Below are 21767 nucleotides of genomic sequence, written 5' to 3' on the forward strand. Positions count from 1 at the left end.
TTGTATTCCATGTTATATACTTTGTATTACATGTTATAGAGAAGCTTCCCAGGAACACAGAACATTTTATATCATGAGGATAGGATTTACCAATTCTGAGATATCTTATTTAAAATTGATCGTAAAAGGACAGGCCAATGTTGATCTCTTGTCAATAAAGCACCAAAAAACCTGTCTGGATTCTTAAATTCAACACCTTTTGTCCAAAATCACAAGATCGGGTAGTCATAAGATCGGGTGGTCAGAATTGCTGTAGAACACAGAGATGACCCCCCCCCCCCCCCCAAAAAAAAAGATTCAAATGCTATATTATGCTAAAGATGCACTTCAGATGGGGTGGCTACTAATTAGGCAGTACGGAATACGTCATTTCAATCATTTAAGCCCAATAATTTGAAGTAGGGTGGTCATATTAACAAATCTTCATGGTTGATGAAAAACAGAGTGGGTAACAATTTATTAAATTAGAATACAACTTTGTATACAGCTTTATGCAAATTAGATACATATTATGCTAATTCGTTTTGTATGGAATGAAATTAAGTATTGCCGTTTTATGCGGAACTGGGAGTTTATACTGAGGAGTAAGGTGTAGCCCGCGCACGCACCTGGGATGGTAATGGAGGACATATAATTGAGATTACATAATCATGAACAAAAAGCAGGGACACTATTTACCAATTAGTAACTGTTAGGCTGTATATATCACAGTAATGTTCTATTCAGTAGGCCAACTGATTAGGCATAGTGCAAAATAATACGCCCAACCCTGTGCCTGTGCCACCTACACACACAGTCTTAACACAGACACGCACTTCTCAGCATCCCCACACACACTAGTGATGAACCGATATGACATTTTTGGCCGATACCGATATCTGATAGTTTCCTTGCCAAAAGAACTGATACCGATAACCAATATTAAATATTTTAGTGGCCTTTTAAGCATTCTAGTACAGTTAAATAGTTAACACACACATGGATGAATCGGTCTACGGCACTGCAACAGGTGTCACTACAGTCCCTTGTTCGAATCAAGGCTGTATCATGTCCGGCCGTGATTGGGAGTCCCATAGGCTGGGGTAGGCCGTCATTGTAAATAAGAATTTGTTCTTAACTGACTTGCCTAGTTAAATAAAGGTTACACACACACCACACTGACCAAAAAGTTATTTTGTTGGCATTTACTTATGTCCCCATTACCAGTAAAACATAATCAAAACCTATTTCTTTCACTTACTTGCTGTGTTGACTTGACTTTGTCTTGTCAAATAAGTTTGTTGACCAATCAGGACCTGAGTATGACTGCACGTCGCATAATAATTTAACGCGTTCATACATATTTTGCTAAAGTAGTTATTACACATTGATTACACTCACTTGTATTTCATATGTCACAACGATTAATCGATACGTGTGCTATGATGGTGGTAAAGTTGTCTCGCACACCTACAGTGCTGGCTATAAAAAAAGCTAGCTAGCTCATGGATGCAAACAATGTTCTTCCCTAAAAACATAGAAAAAATACATAATCTGTTTCAGTAGCTATAGTTAGTTGTAGCTATTTATTTTCATGAAATGAAGTTCAATTTCAATAGGTGAACAACAAGTTACAACCTAGCTAATACTTACTCACAAGGATTCCTAAATCATTGCTAAGAGTAATGAAAATGACTGCAGTTTCTGTTTTCAGGCTGGTTGTATTGGTGCTAGCTAGGTACCAAGCTAAAGCTAGCTACCACAGAAGTTGTGGTCGAACAAATTATGCTTTATTACCAACTCTGTATTACAAATACATTGTTCGTGGCTGGTGTTTGCTGACTTTTTTTGTACATCTTTGACATTGCTACTGTATCTTTTTTGACATGCAAAGACTCAAACGGCGTTCCATAGTATGTATGTCGTGAAGCTACTAGCAGTGACGCTATTACTGTGTAACTCCGTTAGTTAGGGCAACATCTGAAAAATAGAGCACTTGGTAGTCTGTACCGGTGCTCGACCAGTCGGCGAAAGTCAACATCACCCATGACAGAGAACGGTTCATTGTCAAGGGCAATGAATTCCATTATCTTGGCTTTAATGGATTTCGCCTTTGAGATGTCTCTGAAATGGTCTTACTCTTTCAAATGACTGCTTGACTTGTTGACTGCTTGATCCACACAGCAGACATTGTGGTCTAGTTTAGGAATGCTGTGTTGCACGTATAGAGCAAAATTGTATGTGGCGTCGTTACGTCATGTACCTACGTTATACAGGTATGCACGTCAGCTTTGACATCGGTTTTGCAAATCGGGCGTTGAACTAGACATCAGCCGATACCGATGTTGGCATTTTGAGCTTTTATCGTCCGATTCCGATATGTTCACTGATATATCTTGCATCTCTAACACACATCACACATAGGCTGGGTATGTCTGTGTTAGTCTAGCACAGACACACACTTCTCACTAAGTCTAAACTGTAACACAGTTTAAGGTAGGTCTACACCTGAGTTGGGTTACATTGTAATGTATTTTTTGGTTTTGATGCGTTACATTGGTGATGGGAGGATAAACTCCACCATTTCCAGTAAAAGACAGTTGGTGAGCTCTCTGCGAGCCAGCTGCACAGAAAGATAGTTAGGACACATTTTCAATTCACTGATATTTAGCTATGTTTTTATTGATTGTAGTGCTGTAGCCACGGTTATTGTAGTTTTTACTTTGAAAGAATAAAACCATCAGTCACAAAAATTGCTTTTGGTACAATACAGCTGCAATGGCACGTTACAACGGTATCAGGCTCTCCCTTCACAGCTAGCAAGCTAGCACAGGTCATGGAAATGGGGGTGGTGAATTTGGACCAATCCCTGACAACCCATCATCAAAACGTAGCTACGAAGCTCTACTTTGTAACCTGCAATGTTTTTTCAGTGTCTCTGAGAACATTTAACCTTATATTTCAGTCCAAAGTATGTTTGATGACCGTAGAACACACTCAGGACTTTCCAATACTTGTTGGCAATACAATGTCACATCAATCTTACTCTGGTATAGTGAAGAATACCATTCGCAAAGAGCAAATATGAACACACCGATTTCACAGGATTCAGAAAAAGGGCTGTCTCACAGATTTGAACGTTTTAAGCATGACGCTTGATTTAAAATTGTGCTCATATTGCGTAAATATCATGACGTACAGTACTGGGATTTTTAGACAACTCCCACATTCATGTTTTCAAATGATTTATGTATTTTGACGACAACATTATTGACATTTAGTGAAAATTGATTTGATTACTGCAGTTATCTTTGTAGAATTCTCGCATAGCGTCCATTGTTTATCGCGTCACCTAACACCTTAGTACTATATTATGTTTTTTCACTAGATACCATAGATAATATGCCTATTTGTGCTACATAAAGGTTTTGGGTAAACGTAGATATTACAATGCTCCCTCTCATGCAAAATATATGTGATTTGTTTGATTGAACCCTCTATCACATTGTTTGACAGAATGCTCACTAACTAGCTCTTTGGCCCCAAAACTCATGGATAGAGGTGATAACAATTCGGCCTCTGAAAGATTCAAAATCATTTCAAGTGTCGACAATACGTTTTTGGGAAGGGGAATGGTTGAACTGCATGACTCCATTGGCTACTCAAAGCTCAGATGATACATTATTAAATGGGTAAGAGATAAGATACTAAGATAAACAGAAACACTATACAGTGTTGCACATTTTTATTTTTTATTTTTTTTCCTTGGTTGTCATTTGATTTCTCAAGGTTAGGCTATTTGGTTTAGGCATTTCAGTTGCCGATGAGTCAACCTTGTTGTGTTGTTCAGCAGATAATAGCTCTAGCACTCATGGTTACAAGTGCTTTTGACGCAATTGCCTGACGTGGTCATATAGCCCAATAATGAACTAAATGGCTTAACATTACTCCTTATAGTCCAAGGACCTTACATGTTCTGTTTAGAGGCGAATTGGCTCTGGCAGTCAAAACAGACAAATACTCCACCTAAACGTAGTTGCAGCCAACAGTATTTTTCAGCGACAAGACGTTTGTGGCGCCAGTCTTCCCTTTACACACAGGTCTTCTTGAGTCGACGATGGCTAATTAGCGCATGTACGCTTCTGTTTTCCATAAACAAGCACTGTAACATGGACAGTGTAGCCTTTGGGCTGGGCTGTTACATGACACACTGCATTTCAGACAAGCCCATTCTGATTCTCCAGTTGTTTTCGGCCTGTTGTATTATTATCTCTGGTCTGTAAATGATGAAGGAATAGCTAGACTTGGTGCCGTCCCACCCTTCGTCCCCTGGCCCATTGGGTTCTGGCTAGGGGGAGGCCTGTCTAATATGCTATTAACTCAGCCTGCTCCTTACTGGCTGGGAGTGGGTTAGTTTAGCCAGCACACTCAGTTTTATACCTGCCGTAGGCTCATCCCTTAGTGTACCGCACACATAAACGAACATATGCCCATCCAGTTGTGTGTCTGATATAGAAACTATTGACAGATCAATCTCATTCCATTTTGACCCCATCTGCCGGTCGCTTAAAACCTGCGATCAAATCAAATGTTATTTGTCACATGCTTTGTAAACAAAAGATGTAGACTAACAGTGAAATGCATACCTACGGGCCCTTCCCAATGATGCAGAGAGAGAGAGAGAGAATTGAGAAATAATAACTCATAATATATACAAAATGAGTGACAACAACTTGGCTATATACACAAGGTACCAGTACCAAGTCGATGTGCAGGGGTCTTCTGTCTGCTTTTCATAAACAAGCACTGTAACATGGACATATGGCTGTGTGGGAACCCTAACCCTATAAAGGTGTGTAGTAATTTGCTTAAAAATAATAATTTCCTGCTGATATGAACAATGTTCCTTATGTTTCCAAAACCGTACTGCACTCAATGCATTTTAATGTTCAGAACAAGTGTCGGAGCTCTTAACAAAACTTCCCCGGCCAGAAGATACTATCTTCACTAAAGGTAGCGTATAATGGGCTTTAGTGGTCATAGGACTGGCAATTTTGATAAATGTAATAAGCAATTTTTTTGTGAAATGTTTCTCAGATTGTAACAACAATGAATACAATGGATGGATGAACTGTTGTATAGAAAATCTGTGAAGTAATTATTATTTTCCTCACATTTCAGATGGCAGGAAAAATGAGGAATGAGCAGATTTCTCACCTAAACAGTTCCCCACCTATTGTAGACCCCTCCATGTATGGCTACGGGGACCAAAAGCGATCGGTGGAAGACGGAGGTAAGCTAGTTGCTATTAGCCATTTCATTCTTCTCTTGCCGGCAATTTTAAAGGGATAGTTTCCTGAGGTTTTCACAATGTCTTAACTTTTTTACCTTGAAACGAGTCCATGAACGATTAGTCACCAATCAGACATGCTTTATCTACTCATTTGCTGGATGCAGAGTTCATCAGAGTTCAAGTGAAGGTCAAGAAAATCATAGAGAAAGCAAGACTGTATTGCAATCATCTCTGATGAGTGGTTGAATGTTCATGGGCAAGGAATAACTAACTACATCATCTCCACCCCTCAACCAGTATTCTACAAGAGCACAGACACAAGGGACAACAGACACACTGGTCTCTACATTGCAGATGAGCTGAATGCAGTCATCAATGACCTTGGACCACAGAAGGTATCTGCACTGGTGACAGACAATGCTGCGAACATGAAGGCTGCTTGGTCTAAAGTGAAGGAGTCCTACCCTCACATCACACCCATTGGCTGTGCTGCTCATGCATTGAATCTGCTCCTCAAGGAAATCATGGCACTGAAAACGATGGATACACTCTACAAGAGAGCCAAGGAAATGGTTCGGTATGTGAAGGGTCTTCAAGTTATAGCAGCAATCTACCTCACCAAGCAAAGTGAGAAGAATAAGAGCACCACATTGAAGCTTCCCAGCAACACCCGTTGGGGTGGTGGTGTCATCATGTTTGACAGTCTCCTGGAGGGGAAGGAGTCTCTATGAAATGGCCATATCACAGTCTGCCGATATGGACAGCCCCATCAAGAGGATCCTCCTGGATGATGTATTTTGAGAGGGAGTGGTAAGCAGCCTGAAACTCCTGAAACCTATAGCAGTAGCCATTGCATAGATGGAGGGAGACAATGCCATCCTGTCTGATGCTCAGACTCTGCTTGCAGATGAAAGAGAAGAAATCCGTACTGCCCTGCCCACTTCACTGTTGCTCCAAGCAGAGGAAACTGCACTTCTGAAATATATCAAAAAGCGTGAAGACTTCTGCCTGAAGCCCATACACGCCACGGCATACATGTTGGGCCCCAAGTATGCTGGCAAGAGCATCCTGTCTGGTGCAGAGATCAACAAGGCCTATAGTGCCATCACTACCATGTCTCGCCACCTTAGCATGGATTAGGTCAAGGTTCTTGGCAGTCTGGCGAAGTACACTTCCAAGCAAGGGCTTTGGGATGGAGATGCAATATGGCAGTTGTGCCAACATATCCATCAGCCAGCTGGTGGAAGGGACTTTGTGGAGCTGAGGTTCTTTCCCCTTTTGCCTCCATCATCCTCCAAATCCCACCAACATCAGCCGCATCAGAGCGCAACTTGTTTGGGAACACACACACCAAAGCATGCAACAGGCTGACCAATACAAAGGGTTTAAAAATTGGTGGCAATCTGGGCAAATTTGAGGCTTTTTCGAGCCTGACAGCGTACCATCCTCAACAAGATTGGACAGTGAAGATGAGGCCTCAGAGTCTGATGTTCAAGAGGTGGACATTGAGGAGGTCCAGGGAGAAGACATGAAAGCTTGAGAAGAAGACAACCAAAGCTTTAGTTTCAAGACTATCAGTTTACAGATGTATGTTGAAAATGTTTTTGGGAGATGCGATGGATCATTGGGGATCATTCAATATTTCCTTTTTGTTGTTTAGTGAAATCATCCCATGTGGAGAGTTAACTAATTTAATTAAAGTTCAATTCCACCTCTGAATATTCCCCAAAATGTGCAACCCTTTTTATGTACATAAATATTATTCCAATGTAGCAAGGTAGCAGTTTTCTACCTTTGGACCCTGGTAATCTGTCAGGATCCGAAGGTATTTATTCAATATTACAGTTTTTATTCTCTTCATCACAAATCCATTCATCCACAACCCAGTCTAAGCTAGGTACGAAGATGATAAGGGGCAACAGTTTAGAGACACTTTCATCAATTTCATCTTAATACAAATGACATTGAGTCTGAAAACATATGGGAGTTGTCGAATGGACCATAGGAAAGGGGTAGAGATTTGTATTTGAGATCCCAAACAATCAGCATTTTGACACTACTGAGCTGAGCCAAGTTGTACTGCGCTGGCCTCGTTACGCATGCACCGTCGTTGCTGTAACCAGGACAATGTGAAAAGAAAATATCAGAGCCAGCATGACAGTGTGAAAAGGGTATATGAGTTGGCCAGTTCTCCTGCACTGGACGCCCTATCCTGCGGCGATGGAAAAGCGTACAGTCTTAAAAAGCCAAGCTAAGGAAAGTTGGATTTGAGTGACAAATGCCATTGTTTGCTATGATGGCACTATCCCGCTGCTCCTCTAAGTCACTTCTTTTTATTTGTCCATTTTGGGGGCCTGCCAGGCTGATCGTGGGAAGATCCATACTGAGTTGGAAGATTAAATACTGTTTAAATGTGGTCCTACTGGAGCTGACTGTAGCCAATGACACCCGACTGGATTACTGTCTGTGTATTGTCTGTCGGAGAGAGAAAAAAATGTAAAATTTGAAATCCATGACTGCTGGTTTGCTACAATGGAAATCCTCCATAAAAATCTCTTAGGCCTAAGCCACCTTTCTTGTGAGGCACCTACTGTAAAAGTTCCCATCAGCTAGGGATAGTCTTCTAATAGTGTCACACTATGCAAAAACAAAATGTCTGACCAATTAGAATATATTTTGGCAATTAAAATATATCGTCTGTGGGGGGGGGGGGGGGGGGGTTGTAATCTCAGATCATTTAGATATTCAGTTTGGAATTTTAAGACCCCTTTAGGTATATATAACATTTTAAAAACTTTAATGTTATTAGCCCATAGGAACACTTTGAATAACCAATGGAAAAACAGATGGTCCAAAAAGGAAGTTTGTCCTATATATGAGAGATGTGAAACTCCAGGAAAAAAAATAAACGTCAACTGTGTTTATTTTTCAGCAATCTTAACATGTAAATATTTGTATGAACATAACAAGATTCAACAACTGAGAAAGCCATGTGACTAACAGAAATGTAATGTGTCCCTGAACAAAGGCTGGGGTCAAAAGTAACAGTCGGTATCTGGTGTGGCCACCAGCTGCATGAAGTACTGCAGTGCATCTCCTCATGGACTGCACCAGATTTGCCATTTCTTGCTGTGAGATGTTACCCCACTCTTCCACCAAGGCAGCCTTCCCCATTGTCATGCTGGAGGGTCATGTTAAGATGAGCCTGCAGGAAGGGTACCACATGAGGGAGGAGGATGTCTTCCCTGTAACGCACAGCATTGAGATTGCCTGCAATGACAACAAGCTCAGTCCGATGATGCTGTGACACACCGCCCCAGACCATAACAGACCCTCCACCTTCAAATCGGTCCCGCTCCAGAGTACAGGCCTCAGTGTACCGCTCATTCCTTCGACCATCACCCCTGGTGAGACAAAACCACGACTCGTCAGTGAAGAGCACTTTTTGCCAGTCCTGTCTGGTCCAGCGAGGGTGGCTTTGTGCCCATAGGCGACGTTGTTGCCGGTGATGTCTGGTGAGGACCTGCTTTACAACAGGCCTACAAGCCCTCAGTCCAGCCTCTCTCAGCCTATTGCGGACAGTGTGAGCACTGATGAAGGGATTGTGCATTCCTAGTGTATCTCGGGCAGTTGTTGTTGCCATCCTGTATCTGTCCCGCAGGTGTGGTGTTCGGGTGTACCGATCCTGTGCAGGTGTTGTTACACGTGGTCTGCCACTGCGAGGACGGACAGCTGATTGTCCTGTCTCCCTGTGGCGCTGTCTTAGGCGTCTCACAGTACGGACATTGCAATTTATTGCCCTTGCCACATCTGCAGTCCTCATGCCTCCTTGCAGCATGCCTAAGGCACATTCATGCAGATGAGCAGGGACCCTGGGCATCTTTCTTTTGGTGTTTTTCAGAGTCAGTAGAAAGGCCTCTTTAGTGTCCTAAGTTTTCATAACTTTGACCTTAATTGCCTACCGTCTGTAAGCTGTTTGTCTTAATTGGATCTACCCATCCCCGATCCGGGAGTGTTGTCATCAACCACAGTAATTAGCATAACGCAAAGGACAACAAATATTTTCTAGAAAATATTCATATTCATGAAATATAGTGAAACACAGCTTAGCCTTTTGTTAATCACCCTGTCATCTCAGATTTTGACATTATGCTTTACAGCCAAAGCAAGACAAGCATTTGTGTAAGTTTATCGATAGCAATCTGGTCACGAAAAGCAATCAAATTAAATCGTTTACCTTTGATGAGCTTCGGATGTTTTCACTCACGAGACTCCCAGTTAGATAGCAAATGTTCCTTTTCCAAAAATATTATTTTTGTAGCCGAAATAACTACGTTAGTTCTTCACGTTTGGCTGAGAATTCGACCGGAAATTGCGGTCACGACAACGCCGAAAAATATTCAAAATTAGCTCCATAATATCGACAGAAACATGGCAAACGTTGTTTATAATCAATCCTCAAGGTGTTTTTCAAATATCTATTTGATAATATATTAACCAGGACAGCTTTATTTTCAGTAAGACCGGGTGGAAAAATAGCTACCTCTGTCTATTACGCAAGAATTACTCTGAGAGCCCTCAGCCGGACACTTACGCAATGTAGTCGCTTACGCTCATTCTTCAACATAAGGTGTGAAACTACGTCAAAATGCTGTAGACACCTTGGGGAATACGTAGAAAAAGGAATCTGGTTGATAGCCCATTCACTGCTCAATAGGGACGCATCGGAACGCAGAGCTTTCAAAACATGAGTCACTTCCTGATTGGATTTTTCTCTGGCTTTTGCCTGCAATATCAGTTCTTGTTATACTCACAGACAATATTTTTACAGTTTTGGAAACTTTAGAGAGTTTTCTATTCTAAGCTGTCAATTATATGCATATTCTAGCATCTTGTCCTGACAAAATAGCCTGTTTACTTTGGGAACGTTATTTTTTCAAAAATGAAAATAGTGCCCCCTATTTTCAACAGGTTAATGACCGTTCCACAGGTGCATGTTCATTAATTGTTTATGGTTCATTGAACAAGCATGGGAAACAGTGTTTAAACCCTTTACAATGAAGATCTGTGAAGTTATTTGGATTTTTACAAATTATCTTTGAAAGACAGCGTCCTGGAAAAGGTTATATAAAAAAGACCAGGACATTTGTGGGAACATATTTACCCCCCTTTTTTAGGCACTAAACTACTTCCATATATACACCAAAAGTATGTGGACACCTGCTCGTCGAACATGTCATTACAAAATCATGGGCATTAATATGGAGTTGACATGTACCTGTTCGTGAGAGACTCACCTTTCGATAGAGGGGCCATAATAGGTTGTAGGCCAAACTGTTCGGACGCTACAGACGTTTTCGTGATAAGACCGATTTTCAGGACATCATGGTCTGACACACACCGCTGTAGCTCAGCCACCTTACATCGCAGATGCGAAAGGATATCTCTAGCTTAAACAGACAGAAATAGACTTGAGGGTTAATGAAGCCGGTGACTTATGTGGTAAACTCCTCAATGCCATTGGATGAATCCCAGAACATATTCCAGTCTCTGCTAGCGAAACAGACCTTGAAGCTTAGCTTAAAATAGAGGTATTGTCAGATTTGCTAAATGGAGGGCGAGGGAGAGCTTGTATGTGTTTCTGTGTGTGGAGTAAAGGTGATCTAGAGTTTTTTTTTGTCTTCTCTAGTTGCACAGGTGACATGCTTGTAGAAATGAGGTAAAATTGATTTTTAGTTTCCCTCCATCAAAATCATTAGCCACTGGATGAGCATTTTCTTGTTTACTAATGGCCCGATACAGCTTGTTGAGTGTGGTCTGGTTGCCAACATCAGTTTGTGGTGGTAGGAAAAATATAGATACATTATCTTGGTAAATAGTAGCTTATCATGAGGTATTCTAACTTTGACCTTGAGACTTCCTTAATATTAGAGAGTGCGCACCAGCTGTTCTTAAAAAACTGCTTAGGGATAGGAGTCCCGCTAGCGAGACAACTTCCGGTGAAACTGGAAGGCGTGCAATTCAAATAAATGATCATAAATATTATGGATTTTAAACATTTATGTACATATAAGTGTCTTATATCAGCTAAAAGCTTAAATTCATGTTAATCTAACTGAACTGGCTGATAGCTATTACAGCAAAAACATGCCAAGCGATTGTTTGAGGACGGCACCCCACCTCAAAATATTTTTCCACCGGCGCAGGTTTCATACATTCACAAATAACGATTTAAATAAATATTGACTGACTTTTTGAAAATCTTCCTCTGATTTGTCATCCAAAGGGTCCCAGCTAAAACATGTAGTGTCATTTTGTCATATAAAATTCTTCTTTATTTCCCTAAAAGGCAGTTTAGTTGGCGCCATCGATTTGAGTAATCCACTCGTTCAACAGGCAGAGAAAGGAATCAGAAAATCTACCCCTAAACTTTGTTTCAACAAGTCAAAATAAGTTTCTATTTACTCCTCAGATACCCTAAAATGTAATCAAACTATAATATTCATTTCGGAAAGAAGTACAGTGCCTTGCGAAAGTATTCGGCCCCCTTGAACTTTGCGACCTTTTGCCACATTTCAGGCTTCAAACATAAAGATATAAAACTGATATAAAACTGACATTTATTGGATATTTCAAACTTTTTTAACAAATCAAAAACTGAAAAATTGGGCGTGCAAAATTATTCAGCCCCTTTACTTTCAGTGCAGCAAACTCTCTCCAGAAGTTCAGTGAGGATCTCTGAATGATCCAATGTTGACCTAAATGACTAATGATGATAAATACAATCCACCTGTGTGTAATCAAGTCTCCGTATAAATGCACCTGCACTGTGATAGTCTCAGAGATTCGTTAAAAGCGCAGAGAGCATCATGAAGAACAAGGAACACACCAGGCAGGTCCGAGATACTGTTGTGAAGAAGTTTAAAGCCGGATTTGGATACAAAAAGATTTCCCAAGCTTTAAACATCCCAAGGAGCACTGTGCAAGCGATAATATTGAAATGGAAGGAGTATCAGACCACTGCAAATCTACCAAGACCTGGCCGTCCCTCTAAACTTTCAGCTCATACAAGGAGAAGACTGATCAGAGATGCAGCCAAGAGGCCCATGATCACTCTGGATGAACTGCAGAGATCTACAGCTGAGGTGGGAGACTCTGTCCATAGGACAACAATCAGTCGTATATTGCACAAATCTGGCCTTTATGGAAGAGTGGCAAGAAGAAAGCCATTTCTTAAAGATATCCATAAAAAGTGTTGTTTAAAGTTTGCCACAAGCCACCTAGGAGACACACCAAACATGTGGAAGAAGGTGCTCTGGTCAGATGAAACCAAAATTGAACTTTTTGGCAACAATGCAAGACGTTATGTTTGGCGTAAAAGCAACACAGCTGAACACACCATCCCCACTGTCAAACATGGTGGTGGCAGCATCATGGTTTGGGCCTGCTTTTCTTCAGCAGGGACAGGGAAGATGGTTAAAATTGATGGGAAGATGGATGGAGCCAAATACAGGACCATTCTGGAAGAAAACCTGATGGAGTCTGCAAAAGACCTGAGACTGGGACGGAGATTTTTCTTCCAACAAGACAATGATGCAAAACATAAAGCAAAATCTACAATGGAATGGTTCAAAAATAAACATATCCAGGTGTTAGAATGGCCAAGTCAAAGTCCAGACCTGAGTCCAATCGAGAATCTGTGGAAAGAACTGAAAACTGCTGTTCACAAATGCTCTCCATCCAACCTCACTGAGCTCGAGCTGTTTTGCAAGGAGGAATGGGAAAAAATGTCAGTCTCTCGATGTGCAAAACTGATAGACACATACCCCAAGCGACTTACAGCTGTAATCGCAGCAAAAGGTGGCGCTACAAAGTATTAACTTAAGGGGGCTGAATAATTTTGCACGCCCAATTTTTCAGTTTTTGATTTGTTAAAAAAGTTTGAAATATCCAATAAATGTTGTTCCACTTCATGATTGTGTCCCACTTGTTGTTGATTCTTCACAAAAAAATACAGTTTTATATCTTTATGTTTGAAGCCTGAAATGTGGCAAAAGGTTGCAAAGTTCAAGGGGGCCGAATACTTTCGCAAGGCACTGTATCTTTATGTTTGAAGCCTGAAATATGGCAAAAGGTCGCAAAGTTCAAGGGGGCCGAATACTTTCGCAAGGCACTGTATGTTCAATAGGAAACCAATTTTAGCAGGTGTGTAATGTCTTCATGGCGCGCGCAAACATGATTTTCCAAGACTGTGTACCTTTCTTATTTGTTTTTAAAGTTACAGGCCTGAAACCTTGATCATTGTCTGCTGACACCCTGTGTAAGCCATAGGAATTGCATCCAGGGAGCTAATTGTCAATACCTTTCTCTCGCAATTCTAAGAGGATGGTCTCTCTCAAAATAATTCTGGTTGGTTTTTCTTTATTTTCTTCTACCATTTTTATTGTGTTATATTATTTTAACATTTCTACAAACTTCAAAGTGTTTTCTTTCCAATGGTTCCAATTATATGCATATCCTGGCTTCAGGGCTTGAGCTACAGGCAGTTTACTTTGGGCACTTCATTCAGACAGGAAGTGGAGAAAAAAGGGGTCTAGCCCTAAGAAGTTTTAACAATGACACACCCCCCCTAACCTTACCCGATTCTGCAATACGGTCTTGACGATGCATAGAAAAACCAGCTAAATGTCTCCGAGAAACATAGGATATTACAGTTCTTCAGTTCGCCAATAGAACAGAGGGTAGAGGCAGATTATTTGCCAATGTAGTTTTGGTGAGCAGTATGTCTTGCACCGCCGACTCGTTGAAGTAGAAACCATCTAAATCGAGGTTAGTGATTGATCGTTGTTCTGATGTTCAGAAGCTTTTTTCGGTCATAGCAATCATTATGTACAAAAAAAAGCTACAATATTCAACTTTTTGAGTGGCCCGTCCAAATTCGCATAGAAATGTGAGTGAAAGATAATCTGTATGTCGACACCTGCTCGTCAAACATCTCATTCCAAAATCATGGACATTGATATGGAGTTGGTCCCCCCTTTGCTGCTATAACAGACTCTACTCATATGGGTTGGAACGTTGCTGAGGGGACTTGCTTTCATTCAGCCATGAGCATTAGTGAGGTCGGTGGCTAATGTTGAGCGATTAGGCCTGGCTCGCAGTCGGCTTTCCAATGCATCCCAAAGTTGTTCAATGGGGTTAAGGTCTCGTCTCTGTGCAGGCCGGTCAGGTTCTTCCACATTGATCACGACAAACCATTTCTGTATGGACCTCGCTTTGTGCACTGGGGCATTGTCATTCTGAAACGGAAAAGGGCCTTCCCCAAACTGTTGCCACAAAGTTGGAATCACAGAATAGTCTAGAATGTCATTGTATGATGTAACATTAAGATTTCCCTTCACTGGAACTAAGGGGCCTAGCCCGAACCATGAAAAACAGCCCCAGATCATTATTCCTCCTCCACCAAACTTTACACTTGGCACTATACATTGGGGCAAGTAGCATTCTCCTGGCATCCGCCGAACTCAGGTTCGTCCGTTGAACTGCCAGATGGTGATGCGTGATTCATCACTCCAGAAAACGTGTTTCCACTGGTCCAGAGTCCAATGACGGCGAGCTGTACACCATTCCAGCTTGGCATTGCGCTTGGTGACTTTAGGCTAATGTGTGGCTGCTCGGCAATGGAAACCCATTTAATGACACTCCTTATGAACAGTTATTGTTTACAGGGGCAGCTCGAGCAGGACAGACATTTGATGAAATTACTTGTTGGAAAGGTGGCATCCTATGAAGGTGCCACGTTGAACGTCACTGAGCTCTTCAGTAAGACCATTCTACTGCCAATGTTTGTCTATGGAGATTGCATGGCGGTGTGCTGGATTGTATACACCTGTGAGCAACTGGTGTGGCTGAAATAACAGAATCCACTAATTCGAAGGGGAGTCCACATAGTTTTGTATGTAGAGTTAATGTCTCCGTTGAAAGTAAATCAAAGAAGCAGTTGATCTGTTCTATGTGTGCTATTTCTATACTTTCCATTCTTAAGTTTAGTTTTTGTCTTTTACTTTTGGTTTTGTACACCAGGTTTGAACAGCTGAAAATAGTGTTTTTGGTTATGGAAAAGATATTTCACAGCAGTATAGACGGTACATTGATTCCCTAAGGAATGACTGCTTGTTTTGTCACAAACAGAAATTAGGCAAACTATTAGAATTTTTGCAACCAGTAAATGGCGGAGCAATTTCTGCATATTGCACCTTTTTATTATCAGCTACAAAAAACATACAAAATAGTAGAATTGGAACCTGTAAAAGGGCCTCCATTGCAGCGCATTTCAGGCTCTTTGGCATGGGTGCAGCCAATAATTGTTTCTTAATATATTTCGTATTAAAATATTTTTGAAGAAAAAAAAGTTACCTTCACTAATATATTTTTCTCTCTCCTCTGCATCTCCTTCTGGCCCTGGTCTCCTTTCCGGCTGGCTCTTGCCGCCTCCCCTCATAGTAGGTAACCAGCTGGGAGCCATGGTACATCAAAGGTAAGCCTGTAGCCAGCACCAATTTACCCGCTGTATTGACAGACAGTAAATACATATTGATTGAGCAATCTGTGGGATTACTCCCTCTCCTCCACTTCATTTTAGCTCACTATCCAACCCAAATACACAACACTGGATCCCCAGCGGGATAGCGCTGAAGTACTTAGACCAGATAATGATTTGTGGACAGCTTCACCGTCTTCTGCTTTGCAAATATAGCAAAGTCTAAAGTATTATGTGTGTAGGTAACTGCCAAAATAAAGGAAACACCAACATAGTGTCTTAATAGGGCGTTGAGCCACCTTGAGCCAGAACAGTTTCAATGCCCTTTGACATAAATTCTACAAGTGTCTGGAAATCTATTGGAGGGGTGCGACACCATTCCTCCACAAGAAATTCCATGATTTTGTGTTTTGTTGATGGTGGTGGAAAACGCTGTCCCAGGCGACGCTACAGAATATCCCATAAGTGGTCAATTGGGTTGAGATCTGGTGACTGAGATGGCCATGGCGTATATTGTTTTCATGCTCATCAAACCATTCAGTGACCATTCATGCCCTGTGGATGGGGTCATTGTCAGCTTATGGGAGCATAGCATCTTATGGGATGTTAATTGTTTAATTCACTCAGGAACCTCACCTCTGTTGAAGCACCTGCTTTCTAAAATATACTTGGCATCCCTCATTTACTCAAGCGTTTATATTATCTGTAGTTCCTATGCTCTATCACAGCGATGGAACAGCAGATAAGTGTTATCCATAGCCCTGTAGTGTAGGTGCGCAACATAATCATTTATTGACTCATCTGATGGCCTTTCTACACTGTATCCGTCTACTGCTACTGCCCACAAAAATATTAAATTGTCGTTTTTTTACGCGTACAAAACATTAAGAACAGCTTACTAATATTGAGCTGCACACCCCCCCCCCCCCCCCCCCCCCCGCCCTCAGAACAGCCTCAATTCATCTGGGCATGGACTCTACAAGGTGTCGAAATCATTCCACAGGGATGCTGACCCATGTTGACTACAATGCTTCCCACAATTGTGTCAAGTTGGCTGGATGTCCTTTGGCTGATGAACCATTCTTGATACACCTGGGAAACTGCTGTGTGAAAAACCCAGCAGCGTTGCAGCACTTGTCAAAACAGGTGCACCTACTACCATACCCCATTCAAAGGCACTTAAATATTTTGTTGCCCATTCACCCTGTAAATGGCAGACATTCACAATCCACGTCTCAATTATGTCAAGGCTTAAAAATCTTAATTTAACCCATCTCCTCCCCTTCATCTGCACAGATTTGAAGTGGATTTAACAAGTGACATCAATAAGGGATCATAGCTTTTACCTGGTCGGTCTATGTCATGAAAGAGCAGGTGTTCTTAATGTTTTGTACACTCAGTATATATATCTTGTCTCTTTTCACCCCACCCTCTTGTAATTTAGGGCAGTTTTGACAGAAGACTTCAAAGTGCCTGATAGAATGGTTGGATTCAGTAAGTACATGTTATGGGAGGTACGTTATGTGGTTTGGGATGTTTTCGTCCTTGGATGCTTGATTTTGAGTTACGTTAAAGGATGTACAGTGCCTTGCGAAAGTTTTCGGCCCCCTTGAACTTTGCGACCTTTTGCCACATTTCAGGCTTCAAACATAAAGATATAAAACTGTATTTTTTTTGTGAAGAATCAAAAACAAGTGGGACACAATCATGAAGTGGAACGACATTTATTGGATATTTTAAACTTTTTTAACAAATCAAAAACTGAAAAATTGGGCGTGCAAAATTATTCAGCCCCCTTAAGTTAATACTTTGTAGCGCCACCTTTTGCTGCGATTACAGCTGTAAGTCGCTTGGGGTATGTGTCTATCAGTTTTGCACATCGAGAGACTGACATTTTTCCCCATTCCTCCTTGCAAAACAGCTCGAGCTCAGTGAGGTTGGATGGAGAGCATTTGTGAACAGCAGTTTTCAGTTCTTTCCACAGATTCTCGATTGGATTCAGGTCTGGACTTTGACTTGGCCATTCTAACACCTGGATATGTTTATTTTTGAACCATTCCATTGTAGATTTTGCTTTATGTTTTGGATCATTGTCTTGTTGGAAGACAAATCTCCGTCCCAGTCTCAGGTCTTTTGCAGACTCCATCAGGTTTTCTTCCAGAATGGTCCTGTATTTGGCTCCATCCATCTTCCCATCAATTTTAACCATCTTCCCTGTCCCTGCTGAAGAAAAGCAGGCCCAAACCATGATGCTGCCACCACCATGTTTGACAGTGTGTTCAGGGTGATGAGCTGTGTTGCTTTTACGCCAAACATAACGTTTTGCATTGTTGCCAAAAAGTTACATTTTGGTTTCATCTGACCAGAGCACCTTCTTCCACATGTTTGGTGTGTCTCCCAGGTGGCTTGTGGCAAACTTTAAACAACACTTTTTATGGATATCTTTAAGAAATGGCTTTCTTCTTGTCACTCTTCCATAAAGGCCAGATTTGTGCAATATACGACTGATTGTTATCCTATGGACAGAGTCTCCCACCTCAGCTGTAGATCTCTGCAGTTCATCCAGAGTGATCATGGGCCTTTTGGCTGCATCTCTGATCAGTCTTCTCCTTGTATGAGCTGAAAGTTTAGAGGGACGGCCAGGTCTTGGTAGATTTGCAGTGGTCTGATACTCCTTCCATTTCAATATTATCGCTTGCACAGTGCTCCTTGGGATGTTTAAAGCTTGGGAAATCTTTTTGTATCCAAATCCGGCTTTAAACTTCTTCACAACAGTATCTCGGACCTGCCTGGTGTGTTCCTTGTTCTTCATGATGCTCTCTGCGCTTTTAACGAACCTCTGAGACTATCACAGTGCAGGTGCATTTATACGGAGACTTGATTACACACAGGTGGATTGTATTTATCATCATTAGTCATTTAGGTCAACATTGGATCATTCAGAGATCCTCACTGAACTTCTGGAGAGAGTTTGCTGCACTGAAAGTAAAGGGGCTGAATAATTTTGCACGCCCAATTTTTCAGTTTTTGATTTGTTAAAAAAGTATGAAATATCCAATAAATGTCGTTGCACTTCATGATTGTGTCCCACTTGTGGTTGATTCTTCACAAAAAAATACAGTTTTATATATTTATGTTTGAAGCCTGAAATGTGGCAAAAGGTCGCAAAGTTCAATGGGGCCGAATACTTTCGCAAGGCACTGTATTTATTTTGTCAAACTGACACATTACCTGAACTATTTTCTCCACTCCCATCCCACTTTTTTTCTCCCCTCCTTCTCCCGCTTATTTTAGTCATAGGCAGAGGAGGTGAACAAATTACGAGAATCCAGCTGGAGTCCGGGTGCAAAATTCAAATTGCCTCTGGTAAGCAGTTCTAAATATACAAATCAAATTTTATTGGTCACATACACATATGTAGCAGATGTTAATGCTTTGTTCCTAGCTCCAACAGTACAGTAGTATCTAACAATTCACAACAATACACACGAATCTAAAGTAAAATAATGGAATTAAGAAATATATAAGTATTAGGACGAGCAATGTCGGAGTGACATTGACTAAAATACAGTGGAATATAATGCAGTATATACATATGAAATGAGTAAAGCAGTATGTAAACATTATTAAAGTGGCCAGTGATTCCGTGTCTATGTACAGTGTAGGGATTCATGATATATTGGTGAACATATCGGAATCGGCTGATGTTAGCTAAAAATGCCAACATCGGTGTTGGCCAGATGTTTAGTTTAACGGCAATGTTAAAAACCAATGTCAAAGCTACCATGCATACCTATATAATGTAGGTACAGGACGTAATGACACCACGTAAAATGTTGGGCTTCACGTGCAACAAAGCATTGTTAACCTAGCCCACAATGTCTGCTGTGTGGAAAATTATTATGTGACGTTCAGTCATATTCAGGTCCTGATTGATCAACAAACTTATTTGACATGTCAAATTGTGTTATTTGATGTGTTAAATAGTATATTTTTTGACACGCAAAGACTCAAACAGCGTTTCATAGGAATCCTGGTTGAGAATGAAACGACTGAACAAATGAACAACGTAACAGCACAGCAAGTAAGTGACAGAAATAGGTTTTGATGATGTTTTACTGGTAATGGGGACATATGTAAATGCCAACAAATAACTTTTGTGTGTGTGTGTGTGTAACCTTTATTTAACTAGGCAAGTCAGTTAAGAACAAATTCTTATTTACAATGACGGCCGGACGACGCTGGGCCAATTGTGTGCCGCACAATGGGGCTCCCAATCATGGTCGGATGTGATACAGCCTGGATTCGAACCAGGGACTGTAGTGACGCCTCTTGCACTGAGATGCAGTGCCTTAGACCGTTGCGTCCATGTGTGTTTGTGTGTGTGTGTTAACTATTTAACTATACTGGAATGCTTAAAAGGCAGCTACAATTTTAAATATCGGTTATTGGTATTGGCCAAAAATGTAATATCGGTGCATCACGAGTACAGTGCCTTCGGAAACTATTCAGACCCCTTGACTTTTTCCACATTTTTTTTCTTCTTCACACAATACACCGTAATGACAAAGCAAAAATATTTTTTTTTATTTTTTTTTACTAATTTAGAATAATAAAAAAACAGATATGATGTTTACATTAGTATTCAGACCCTTTACTCAGTACTTTGTTGAAGCACCTTTGGCAGCGATTACAGACGTTTTGTCTTCTTGGGTATGACACTAAAAGCTTGGCACCTGTATTTGGGGAGTTTCTCCCATTCTCTGCAGATCCTCTCAAGCTATCTCAGGTTGGATGGGGAGCGTTGCTGCACAGCTATTTTCAGGTCTCTCCAGAGATGTTTGATCGGGTTCAAGTCCGGGCTCTTGCTGTGCCACTCAAGGACATTCAGAGACTTGTCCTGAAGCCACTCCTGCTTTGTCTTGGCTGTGTGATTCGGGTCTTTGTCCTGTTGGAAGGTGAACCTTGATACCAGTCTGAGGTCCTGAGCACTCTGGAGCAGGTTTTCATCAAGGATCTCTCTGTACTTTGAAGAGGTGCAGTTGCACCTTCTAAATCACACTGTCTGTTTATTTGGACCATTTCAGAGTGTCAGTGACATGTACGCCGCGGAACTGAAGCTTTTCTCCTTCTCCACTGCGGTCCCAGCGATGTGGATAGGGGCATGCTCCATCTGCTGTTTCCTGAAGTCCACGATCAGCTCCTTCGTTTTGTTGACGTTGAGGGAGAGGTTAATTTCCTGGCACCACTCCGCCAGGGTCATCACTTCCTCCCTGTAAATTGAGGTCAGCGAAGTAGCAGTGTTGTTTTCTACCTTCACCACCTGGGGGCGTCCAATCAGGATGCACAGGGCGGGGTTCAGTCCCAGGGCTCCAAGCTTAATGATGAGCTCTGAGAGTACTATGGTGTTGAAGGCTGAGCTATAGTCAATATGTGGATATGTGGTTTCCAGTTTGCACACAGTCCAGTGTAGCTCCTTGAGGGCCGCCGTTGTATCGGCTTGACGCGGAATATACACGGCTGTGACTATAACCGAAGATAATTTTCTTGGGAGGTAATTCGTCGGCATTTGATTGTGAGATATACTAGGTTGGGTGAACAAAAGGACTTGAGTTTCTGTGTGTTATCATGAAACATACACTACCGCCTTTCTTCTTCCAGGAGAGTTCTTTATTCTTGTCTGCGGGAGGTACTGAGAACCCAGCTGGCTTTATGGATGGAGACAGTATTTCGGGAGAGAGCCATGATTCTGTGATACAGTGTATGTTACAGTCCCCGATGTCTCTCTGGAGGGAGATCCTCACCCTGAGCTTGTCTACTTTATTGTCCATAGACTGAACATTAGCTAGTAATATACTCGGAAGCGGTGGATGGTGTGCACGCCTCCTGAGTCGGACTAGAATACCTCTTCTCCTCCGGTGGCATCTTGGAGCAGCCTCTGGGGTAAGTTCAATT

General features: G+C 41.5%; 1 protein-coding gene and 1 long non-coding RNA gene across 29 annotated transcripts in view; one reads left to right on the top strand and one right to left on the bottom strand.

Moving 5' to 3' along the window:
* Positions 1-21767, bottom strand: part of LOC149982894 (uncharacterized) — a 136497-nt gene that overhangs the window by 112661 nt on the left and 2069 nt on the right. The window lies entirely within an intron of this gene.
* LOC110526076 (far upstream element-binding protein 3) overlaps positions 1-21767 on the top strand; it is a 79273-nt gene that overhangs the window by 1398 nt on the left and 56108 nt on the right. For 8 of the 28 annotated variants that reach the window (XM_036980327.2, XM_021606682.3, XM_090238076.1 and 5 more), the window contains exons 2-5: positions 5161-5272; positions 15776-15809; positions 17257-17306; positions 19107-19178. In XM_036980327.2, the coding sequence (XP_036836222.1) occupies positions 5161-5272; positions 15776-15809; positions 17257-17306; positions 19107-19178 (268 nt within the window). Of the gene's footprint in view, positions 1-5160; positions 5273-5569; positions 5668-15775; positions 15810-17256; positions 17307-19106; positions 19179-21645; positions 21756-21767 lie in introns of all 28 variants that reach the window. The other 20 variants (XM_090238077.1, XM_090238079.1, XM_090238082.1 and 17 more) reach the window with 7 other exon arrangements.

This window comes from Oncorhynchus mykiss, chromosome 6 (assembly GCF_057628025.1).
Source record: "Oncorhynchus mykiss isolate SJ-2025 chromosome 6, ASM5762802v1, whole genome shotgun sequence".
In the NCBI taxonomy this organism is placed as follows: domain Eukaryota; kingdom Metazoa; phylum Chordata; class Actinopteri; order Salmoniformes; family Salmonidae; genus Oncorhynchus; species Oncorhynchus mykiss.